Source organism: Euprymna scolopes, chromosome 35 (genome assembly GCF_053919585.1).
Source record: "Euprymna scolopes isolate OS-2025 chromosome 35, ASM5391958v1, whole genome shotgun sequence".
NCBI lineage: Eukaryota > Metazoa > Mollusca > Cephalopoda > Sepiida > Sepiolidae > Euprymna > Euprymna scolopes.
Window position 1 is genome coordinate 31,349,100 of NC_136516.1, and position 12,370 is coordinate 31,361,469.

The 12,370-nt window shown below is 34.2% G+C and overlaps 1 protein-coding gene across 1 annotated transcript in view; it reads right to left on the bottom strand.

Moving 5' to 3' along the window:
• The window catches only part of LOC145259792 (spatacsin-like), a 176,290-nt gene that overhangs the window by 142,504 nt on the left and 21,416 nt on the right, over positions 1–12,370 (bottom strand). The window contains exons 5-6 of the mRNA XM_080117557.1: positions 7,583–7,706; positions 4,108–4,258 (exon numbers count right to left, since the gene is read on the bottom strand). Coding sequence (XP_079973683.1) covers positions 4,108–4,258; positions 7,583–7,706 — 275 coding nt within the window. The remainder of the gene's footprint in view (positions 1–4,107; positions 4,259–7,582; positions 7,707–12,370) is intronic.

Sequence of the window (12,370 nt, forward strand, 5' to 3'; positions counted from 1 at the left end):
TACTCTATATAAAAAAAAAAAATCTCGCATTGTTCTTGGCTTTTAATTTTACCTTATAATTTTCTTCAACAATGCTTCAAGCAAACTACAACCTACTTTATATATATATATATATATATATATATATATATATATATATATATATATATACACACACACACACACACACACACACACACACAGGGTGGACCGATAAAATTGTTGCCCTAGAAAAGAGGACACGATTCCATTACCGTTTGATGAAAACCGGTTTTCTTCTTTTGTTGCATACCATCTACTAGTTGGCCAGTTGTGTACAAATCCCAAGAGCGATAGGAGCCTTCTACCATGTCTGGAAGTGACACAATGTTCAATGAGCGAGATTCAAGATGTGCCGCTCTATAATAAACCAAGTTATGCCAGACCACCATTGCTAGCATCTTTAAAATGGATTGCCACAATAACACGGACATGCCCAGGGTGATGAAAAAAAAAAAGTTTCCGATCACGGTTACGGTTTTTGGTATGATTTTAAGTAAGGGCCACATCATACCACCTCACATCTTCGAAGATGGCTTGAAAGTCAACATCAAAGTGTACCTGGAACCTGTTGAAGAGTGTGTTCCACTGTATATTATTTTATTTCAGTTTAGGTCAGGGTTTCCCAATGAAATCCGTACCACCCACCAAAAGGGCATTACGAGACTTCAGGTGGGCGGTGGTCAAATTTATTATATAGGGGGTCCCTGAGATCCTTTGGAGGGGGGGGGCACAGTGAAGGACTAAGAGCTTCTTGTAACATTATGTTTCTCAACTTGTTGTTGATCATCAACAACAATCTGCAAATTGATTGATTTCTGCGATTATTATTTTATGGATTATTGATTATTGTATTAGCAATGTTATGATATATGAATTGACCCACGTGATTTATAGTTGTTATTGTTCCCATTCAATCAACAGTGCAGAATTTTGTTGAATAAACTATTATTAATATGCAATTATTTATTTTCTATTTAATTATGTACTCCCACTACTACTCACATTATTATGTAAGGATGCATGGAGGGAGGAGGGCGGGAGTAGGTATCTAAATGTTCTAGAGGGGCGTTTGCCAAAAAAGGTTAGAAACCCTAGTTTAGGTAAAAAAAAATAAAAAAAATTACCATAATTTTATTTACTTAAATTGAATAAAATAATATCCTGTTCTTTTTTAATTGAGCACTATTAACAACCTTATTGAAATTCAATGGTTTTTACATCTGGATTTTTTTAACCTGGAATATGTATGTATGTATGTATGTATGGAGCTACTATTTGGGACACAATTTGCTGGGACACTATGTAGGGAGCTGAGCAGCAAAATGTCTTCACATTACACTTGATCTTCTGCAGGAACCCAGGAGGGAAGTCTAGCAGTCTGACAGAAGAATATTAAGAGTAAAAGGCTTTCCGGCTTCTAGGGATCTCTAGTGTGTAGGGGTGGGATTTTGCTGCTTGGGTTATTTATGTCAGAACACCTTCCGTATATATATATGCTTAAAGGCTTGGCATTTACGCTCCCACATCTGGTCTTAGAGAACTGTCTCCAACTGGATAATTTCTAATTGATCAAACTTTCATTTTATTTGATATCCTTCTCTATAATTATTTTTATTTTTTTTACGTTTTATATTTTTGTATATTTATTTCATTTCTCCATCTCCATTTATTTTTACTCCCTTCCTTCTGTCACTTGTCACATCCTAATTTTTTTAAATCCACTTCTATCAACTTTATTCCCCTATCTTTTACTTTTTATTATCCTGTGTTCCTTCCCCTCCCCCTTTACTTAATAACCACATACCCCATAAAACTATTATTATATATTATTGTTCGATAATTATTATATTTTAACAACTATCCACCCCACAACCCTAGGTAATCTATCCCCTTAATATATCATCTGCATCTTCTATCTTACCCAATTAAAATCTTAGTCCACTGCACCCCGTAAAATTCATCCCCTCACTTTAACCACATACCCCTTATACTTACTATTATATATTATTATTTGACAATCATTATATTTTAACAACTGTCCATCCCATAACTCCTGGTAATTTATCTCTTTACTATACCATCTGTCTCCTCTATCTTACTCAATTAAAATCTTAGTCCACTGCACCCCGTATAATTCATCCCTCACTTTAATTATCATAATATTACGCCTAATAACATAGCTCTTCTAAGAGCTGTTGTGATCTCAGATACCTCTGATAAAAATTACAGACTCAGCATAAACCCCAATATCTCATGTAAAAACCTCCCCATAGCTACAAAACACCTATACATATAGTTAAATGAGAAACCTCTTTCACCTTACCCTATATTTTCCCAGAGAGTTTAAACACACATACTCTCCACATACATTAAACCTACTATGACAGATATGCTATATACATACATGCATTACATACTACAAACTATACTCCTCTTATATCACAGAGATCAATATAGTCCCCCCAAACAACCTCAATAATTTAGTTTGCTCCTAACTATCGCTAAACGTCGCATCCCCATTATGTTACCTAGCATCTTCTCTAATCTTCTGATGAGAAGCATTAGGTTTTGAAATAACATTGTGTAAAGAGTTCCTTTTTATCAAAAACCCCCAATTGATGTATACCCTTATCAAATAAATGAATAAATCTACATATATTGCTATATAGTTATTATATATTTTCATCTTCTCTCTTTACTGACTCCTATATAAGCTCCAAAACAATTTGTTGAGCTTTGTATTTTTTTTTTTTTTATTACATTTTCACCCCAAACAAGGCACATTGCCACTTTGTTGTAGGGGGCTACTATCAGGGACATAAGCATCAGGGGTACTGTGTAGGGAGTTGGGCAGCAAGATGTTGGTTCACGATACACTTGAACTTCTGCATGTCAGTACAGTTGGGGAAGCAGGGATCCGGAAGGGAATTCCAAAGTCTAGCTGTTCTGGGGAAGAAACTACTGGGGTAGAAGGCTCTCTTACATCTAGGGATCCCTACTGTGAAGGGGTGGGATTTAGCTGCTTGTCGAGTTTGTTGGGGGTATTTACATTGAGGGGGCACAAGTGCTTGCAGTTCGTCAGAGCATTCACCGTTAATAGAACAGGCAGAGAGATGCAACATTTCGTCGATGGGACAGAGACTGAAGTTTAGATGACAACTCAGGACCTAACAGATTGGCGACTCTCTTTTGAACTTTGTCTAGGAGCGAGAGACTGGTGGCAGATGCACCAGCCCAAATATGACAACAATACTCCATACATGGGCGAATGGTGGCCTTATAGAAGTATAGGATACTTTCGGGCATTAGTTACTTTCTAGCACGGTAGAGAGAACCTACCTTCTTCGCAGTGGTTCTGGCAATATTCTCAATGTAATTTTTCCAACTCATGTTTCCTGTGAATGTTAGGCCGAGGAGTTTAAAGGATGTACTTTCAAATAAAGAGTCCTTGGCCATTGCTATTATCCTGATAAGTCTCCTCTTAAAGAATTGATTTTATTCTTCTTTAACTCCCCCAAATATGTGTGTGTGATTAAATATGACAGTTTTTTTGTTTGTTTTTTTTTTTGTTTTTTTTTACTTTTCTGGTGATTTTCTCGACATGACAAGCAATTCTCTTAGTCAGTAAATTGTACATTGTGACATTGGGTGATCTTGTCTCGGCAATTACCTGAGCACTTTCTATCTCTGTTGAAGTAGTACTTTAGAAGAGGCTTTGACAGGCAGCAAAATCCCACCCCTTCAATGTAGAGGTTTTTAGATGCTGGAAAGCCTTATACTCTAATAGTTTCTTCTCACGAACTGATAGACTTTGTAATTCCCTCCCAGTCCCCTGCTTCCCTGACTGTACCAACATGCATAAATTTAAATGTAATGTGAACAGATATCTCACTTCTCAACTCCCTACATAGTGTCCCTACAGATATGATCCACGTACCAATATGCCTTATTTGGGGCGACTAAGAGTAATAAAAGAATAAAAAAAATTTTTTTTTTAATTTAGAGTTGGTGAGCAGAAGCAGAAGATTTGAGAAAGCAGCCGAAATATATTGGGGAAGACGAGAAATGTTAGTAGAGGTCACTCACTGTTTTGTCTTGTCCGTAAGAAGACACTAATCGTGTCCAGCTGTCTGTATTTGAGGCCAAGTTCTAAAGCCCGGAGCGGTAAAGAGCATCGGCCCCACTTGTTCATTTGGCACAGTTCATCGGTGACACGGGCACCACCATATATCATCACCTGCGATCAGAATAGAAGGTTAGAAAGGTCAGCTGAGTGCAGAAAATAGCAAACATTCACAACACAAAAGTTTTAGGTATAAGATTTTTTTTTAACAAAAAGATGTAACATTTTGCTTCTTTTTTTTTTTGAAGGATGGGGAGGACAAGAGAGGGAGGAGGATGGGGAGGACAAGAGAGGGAGGAGGATGGGAAGGGAGAGGAGATGCAATATGAGTTATGCACCTTTAACAGCACAAATTGCTCTCCAGAGGTTTGATTTATTTTACAGCAGATCAACCATCTATCGTTTATTTAACGCTGAAATATAATTCTATAGGAAGGATAAGGTTATAGTCAGCTAACATACTTCCTAACTTCCAGTGTATCTGCTACCGGAAGCGGTGACAAGGCAAATCAGTTCCTTTGGGGGTTTTTTTCCTCTCATGCCTATATCTCCTCTGTGCATGTACTTTTTTTTTTTTTTTTTAATTATGTTATCCCGATTGTTCTTCTTTTCTTTATTATATAATCCCAATTGTTCTTTTTCTGTTCTTTTTTTTTTATTATGTTATCCCGATTATTATTTTTGTTTTTTTAATTATGCTATCCCGATTATTATTTTTGTTTTTTTAATTATGTTATCCCGATTATTATTTTTGTTTTTTTTATTATGTTATCCCGATTATTATTTTTGTTTTTTTAATTATGTTATCCCGATTATTATTTTTGTTTTTTTAATTATGTTATCCCGATTGTTCTTTTTGTTTTTTTTATTATGTTATCCCGATTGTTCTTTTTTTTTATCATGTTATCCAGATTGTTCTTTTTTTTTGTTATTTAATAACCATTGAAAAGTTTTTTTCAGTGTCATTTTGATTAAGAATTATTGAAATTAGTTATTTTTTTTTTTAAAGAATTATTGAAAACACTTTAAAATATTTAAAAACTATTTGGGGAATATTATGTATTGGATATGTTTTTTTTTATATAATGTTTGAAATTTTATTATTTTGATTTCAATAATTCTATTTTTATACTTTCATAAGCATATTTTTATTATATAAATTCAAATAAAAAAACTTTTATTTTTAAAATTTTGTTATTAAAAAAAGTGCAAATAAACACTAATTGTGTTATTTTTTATCTTTACAATTTTGTTAATCTTTATTGCATATTTTTCAATACTGTGCTTTTCTTCTATTTTATTTCAATAAACCGCTTCACAATACAAATAAATACTGAAGAACAACAAAAGTGAATATTAATTTTATTTTTATTTCGGACTACTAGTCTCATCTTTATTAGTTGTTGTTTTCCATTTTTTTTTATTGGATTGTTTATTCACAACGTTTCGGCCAACTAATTCCTCTGGCCTTCGTCAGGTGGTAACCGCGACGGATAGGAACTTTGAATCTCCCAACTGCATTCTCAGCCATCACTGCCATCCGTAGTTGTTGTCGTCTCACCACATTTTGGCCAATTAACCTCTGGCACGCTTATCAAAAAATTCCAATTAAGGAATAATATATATAAACAAAAGTGAAGGAAATGATTTGCCTTGTTACCGCTTCTGGTAGTGCTACACCGAAAGTATGTTGTCTGACTATAATTCTCAGAATACACTGCTTTCAGAACACAAGGAAATTTCATAAGAGAGAGGATATTCATTACCCCTAAAAAAAATTAAAAAAAAGAAAAAAAAAAAAAAAATTAAACACCATTTCTGGAATACATTGCTCTCAGAATACATTACTTGTAGAAAGAAATTTTACTGCTGTGAGAGTGGAGAAAACATTACTCCGAGAAGGGAACCTCACTGAGAGAGACAGAGGAAGATGTTACTTTCAGAAAACCATTGAAATTTTTTTGTTTTCAAGATGATTGACCCGCAGCCACCGCCTTCTAGTATCGATTTGAAAAGACGAATTATAAAGGAGAAATAAGGTTTTGATTGTTTTTGTAAGATCAAATTGGATAATATGGTTGGAGATGAAATATGATTTGGTCTCTTTAATCTCTCATCTAGCCAAAGAAACGGCCAAAGTGCAGTGTTGCAAGTCACCTGACCATGAACTGCTCAGCCACGAGGATCCCATCCTAAGGCATTACAGACTGCCATCCATGGCCTACAGGTTGCTCCATTGTGAGGAGAAGGGTGCATAGATACTTGGGCATAAGGTGCGCAGCTGATTGAAAAAGGCTGGAGGAAGAATGACTCAGCCACCTCGATGCCATCCTAAGGCATCACACTACCTACAGGTGGCTCTGTTTTATAGTGTTGTATTGTGGAATTCGTGAGAGGTTTGGTTTAGTTTGGTTGTTTTACGGCCTTTCCTGGTCATTTAATGCTGAATCCAGTTATTTTGGAAATAGTATTCATGTTACATCCAGTTATTTTGTAGAAAGTTTTTATTCTTTGTATCTTCAAACGTTAGTTTTTAGTGTTTGGTTTGGTTGTTTTATAGTGGATTTTATCGTTTTTGTTCCCTGCCCTGCAGAACATGATTGAGTTTTGCAATGGAAGAGGGAAAAGGCTTACTATATTAATGTTTGGTACATTTTAAGGTAGGAAACCAGTCAGGAAATGGGGGAGATAGAAAGAGAAAGGGAAAAAGGTGTGTTGTTTTTTGGTTTTGGTTTTGCAGAACATGATTAAGTTTTGCAAAAGGAAGTAGAAAAACAAAAAGCATCAAATGTTAGGTGCATTTCGTCTCAGGAAGCCAATATCTTTAGACAGCCTAATCTGGTAGCACCAGTTAATTTTTTTATGAAAGAAGGAACAGACGATTTTGACCAAAGTTAACACCATATATAGCCTAACGTCACAAGTTCATTTGAGAAGTTTAATTACCACACAAGCCGAAAGGCTGGACATAAAATCAACAGTAGGTTCTTTGATATAACAGGGGTGCATTCGAAATGAAGGTTTCTATCTACAGCACAACTGAAGCATGGTACTTGACATTTGCATTTTAAACTAATTCAAGCCATTATATATGGAAAAAATAATTTAATAAAATTAACAGTCAGGAAGTGGGGGGGGGGAGATAGAAAGAGGAATTGGGAAATGAGAAGAAGGGAAAGGGAGGAGGGGAGTGGGTTGTTGTTTTTGGTTTTGCAGAACATAATTAAGTTTTGCAAAAAAAAAGTAGAAAAACAAAAAGCATCAATGTTAGGTGCATTTCGTTTCAGGAAGCCAATATCTTCAGACAGCCTGATCTGGTAGCACTAGGAATTCGTGAGATGGAAAGACAAAGTGAGAGAGGCCAGAAGAAAAAAATGAGAGAGAGAGAGAGAGGAAGAGAAAAAGAGAGGAAGAGGAAGATAGGAATCTATAACAAACCTTATCGATAAATTCTTCTTGAAGCAATCCGTCGACCATAGCGTAAAGTCCATTTTCTCTCAGAATTAGGGGTGGATGGTATTGTTCCATTCCTAGCACAATGAGGCCAGAACCTTTTTTGAATCTGAGAAGAAAAAAAGTCATTTATATATCAAACATGGATATTCTATATATGGAAAGTACTTGAATGCTACTAACAATGAAACGAGAAAAAAGAAAAAAATGTAATAACAAAATGAATCAAAACAAAATTGAAATTAAAATATCAAGTCTAGGATGATAGTTCCCAAATCAGAGATCGGTAAGTTATTGTTGTGTCGTCCGGAGAAATGATTTGTTAGAATAATGGAATATTTGAGTGATAAGTAGACAAATTATTATTGCAAGGTAAATACAATTTATTCATAGCAGAAACATTATTTACAGAACGATATGCATGTGTTAGTGCAGCCGCCATATTGTTGAACTTTTTTCTTGGAACTCTAGTTTTTTTTCTTTAGAATCTAAAAAGGGCAATAACACTTACTTTGTTTATTAGAGTTATCCCCCCCCCCTTTGATCGCTATAACAGTTATATTACTAGACTCACAAAGGTCTAGCAATAATTCATTAAGGACGAGTTCAAAATGGCCTGGCAGATGCTGAATGTATTTTTCTTAGATTATACTGTGCAATATTGCAATATTCAAAAAGGTACAGGACATCAGTGGCCATTTTTATATGCACAATAGTATGAAAAATCCATTTCTAGCCTTCTTATTGAATTAGGTACAATTTTTTTTGCAAAATTGTCCCTTTCAAGAATTTTGCTGAGAATCTTAGTGATGCGAGTGATGAACATGGCGAGGGATTAAAAAAAATAAATCCGTTTTTGTACTACTTGTACCACTGAACTAAAAAATCGAATGGAAAAAGAAGTCTCTGCACTATTTACGTTCAGCAGTTCACCGTTTGTTTTACTTATTACGACACACTGATTAAATTTGAAAGTTTTTATTACTTGTATTGATCGGACTATTATTCTCATCTTGAGTGTTAGTCGTGCAATGTTTCGGTTGGATTGTTCTTTGGCCGTCTTCAGGCATGTTGCTTGTTGTTTGGAAAAGAAAAGAGAAAAGTTGCTGACTCCGTAGATATTTTCGTATTCTGTGAGTTAGTCTCTATTTTATAGTTTTAATTTTGAATTTGTGAAAAAAAAAATTAATTGACAAAAGGGAGGCAACTCTAATAAAAATCAATAGGGATCATCTCCCGTTCATTGGCAAAATTTCAAGTGTGTACAATATTTGCTTTTTCTCTAATTAGAGACTTCCAAATGCTATCAAAATCTAAGCTTGCTCTGCTTAGTAATTAACATTTTTTAGCTTTAAAATTAATTTATTTTAGTTTAAATTGTTCTATTTCACGATTTAGAATTTATACACACACATAAAACTCTCCTTTAGGAACGATTTTTCCCCCCCAAATTAGCACATAAAAATGGATGACACCCCCCTACTCCCCTAATGAACTCTGGCTCAGTTAACTTGACAATGAATTTTTTTTTTCTACATTTTAGATATTATTCCTATAGGGAAACACAAATTAAGAAAATACAAACTTTGTGTGTGTTTGTTTTGTTGTTTTTTAGTTTTAAGGGAGGGAGAAGATAACTAAATACCAAGGCCTTATGTATGACATGAAAAGAAACTGGAATCAAGATCTCCATCATTCCAGTAATTAGAGGAGTAACTGAACTCATGAAAGTTTAAAAAACTACCAGTCAAATATACCCAGTAAACTAAGTGCAAGAGAAACAAACAATTGCACACCCAAAAGAACGGTTAAAATATAAAATCTCTTGGTTGGACTGATTGAAATTTTGGATGATTTGTCTGGCATCCAGTAGAATGTTTCATCCCCATCAAAAACAAAATAATAAAAACTAAAACAAAAAAGGAACAACTGCCGTTTATATAATAAACAAGCAAGGGTACCTGGCATGCTTAAATATCATATTTTGATTAATGCAGATTTCGCCTTTATTATAATATCATACTAGCAGTTCAGCCCGGCTTTGCTTGAGCCCTATGTACTGTTCATAACTTGCCCTACATGTGAATATAGTTTATGTAAGATTTCAAATGTTTAAACCAAAAATTATCTGAGTAACTTCATAGAGACCGCAGAGGTAATCTTTTTTAACTTCGACCCCTTAACTTTTATTATTTTAGTCTCAAATCAAAACAAAAAAGTTAATTAAATGTGCAAGTCACATAGCCACACGAAGAACACAGACACACCTGGAATCGTCTTATAATTTATTAATATAGAAATATTAGTTCAGACTTTGAAATGTTCTGAATATGGCAGTAAACTATATTTTGAAAGCTTTTGCGATGTGTGGAGTCACACCTGAACTGCTATTATTTTAAAGTTCATTCAGAACCAGATGGTAATATCTAGTCAGTCAAACAACACTGGCTCAGCCCAATTAGCCCCACTGCTGGAGTCACTACAGATACATATGTATTTATATTTTGGAGTTGGGGGTGCTTCTTCATTATTAGAGTGCAATTCCAAATTCAAAATATTGAATTTCAAGTGAAACCAATTGTCATGTCACATTAATGAACATATCCAAAAATTATGAAAAACAATAATGTAGAAAATTAATTATTAATAAAAAAAAATTTTTTTTTGAAGACTGTTAGCAAAAATTAAGTTTTCAAGTAAAACAAATGGTATCTACTTAATTGTCATGTCTCGGTAATGAAAATATCAAGAAATTACAAAAAAAAAAAAATACATAGAAGACACTGCCAAGGCTGCTGCAAAATAGGGGAGCTCCCTCTACTGTGTTAGAAAAATATTCACACATTATCCTAGATCTTTACAAAGCCAACATTCACCTATGCATGGAATATTATTGCCACATATGAACCAGTGCATCAAAAAAAAAAAAAAAAAGGGTAAAAATATCCAATCTTGCATTATCAAGCAAGGTGCACTGGTGCCCATTCAATGTAAATACTCCTGACTCAGCCCAACTAGTCCCACTGCTGTTACGTAGTTGGTCCGGGCAATGCCAAGTAAGCTGAACGATTACTATGATGACCATTATTGATGTTAGGAAAATAGAATGTTAGAAAGAAGATATCAAGGCGAAAGATATTTTTCAGAATAAAAATATTGATACTTTTTTACGACTTAACCCAGCATATTTTTTTTTACGACTTAACCCAGCATAGTTTCATCTCCTAAAAAGTAAGCAAAATCTACCTTTGTTTTGGCTAATACGTTTCAACAGCTTTTAAAGATAATATGAAAGAAGAGACGAGTTTTTGTAAGGAACGTAGGACAGTGTGCAACTTTGTAATGGGGAAACATCTGTAATAAAGTTGCTGAAAAGACAACCCGATATTTGTTGATTCATTGGGATGAATTTTCTTTGCAGCTTTCCGTCAAACAAGACCAAATATGGAAACGGTATATTCTCCCCAAATAACTGTTATCCGTCCCTTTTTGTTGTAAATGTTACATGTCCGTTGTACTGTATTTGTGATTATATCGACAGGTACAAACACGAGATGGTCAGACGATCACATATAAAATCTCCAGAGAACTGTTATCCGTCCCTTTTTTCTTGTAAATATTATATGTCCACTGAACACTGATTACTTAAGGGGACGGTTCATCAAGAATTTGTTTATATTGGACTTAAAGACTACCACATTATAGTCAGCTGGAAAAAAGGCAAATGGAAGAGAGTTCCACAGGCGTGCAGTTCTAAGAAAGAAGTTTTGTTCATGGAATTTACATTTGGATTTAGGCGTAGATAAAGAATGAGGGAAATTATTGATAGTGGTTTTAGTAAGATGAGTGTTTTTTTTGTGAAAGTTTGGCAAAGGGGCATCATAGATTGGAGCTCAGACAAGCACTTGCCATGAAAATAAGATAAAGCAGATAAGTCTCTTCTGTGGGAATGAGGTTGCAGGGAAGAGAAAAGGGCATGTCCCACTAGGTTACAAAGTTTATTTTGTCAAGGCAGGATATGGTCGTTCTAGTAGCTCTTGCCCAGATGTGGCGACAGTACTCTATCCTTGGACATATCTGACTTTTATATGGGTAGAGAATTGCATCAGCAGTGAGATATCTAATGGAATCGTAGGAAGAACTTACCATTTTTTTCAGTGACATTGGCAACAGATTATACACATTTGTTTTATATATATATATATATATATATATATATATATAAAATAAAATAAAAATTACAATTAAATTTACCAAAAATGATCCAAGATTGTAAAACTAAAGTATATTATAAATATTAAAGAATTAATATTTCTAAAATAATCTAACCAGATATAAAAGCTTGATAAAACCAAGTAGGAGATGGAGCTTATAAGAAGAGCAAATAGTTAATAAAACATGTTAAAAAACACTTTGAAAAAGAGTTAAAAACATATTTAATCTGAAAAGGAAACACTTAATAAGTGGATAGTCCTTAATCCGCGGAGTTTCGAATAAATACTTTCCTTCTCATCAGAGAGTAGGAATTAGCAAAATGTGGGATCGGATTTTGCATACAAAAGTATTTGATGAAACTGCAAGTAAGCCAAAGATCTTACTTGATAACAAAAAGTGAAGAAGAGGGAATATGGTGAAGAAAAAGGTGATTTCACATGATACAACCCTACAATACAACACTGCTAGAATCATCACAGATAAGCAAAATAAAAAAAAAATAGAAATATTGAATTTCAAGTAAAACCAATGGCATCCATTTAATTGGCATGTCACAAT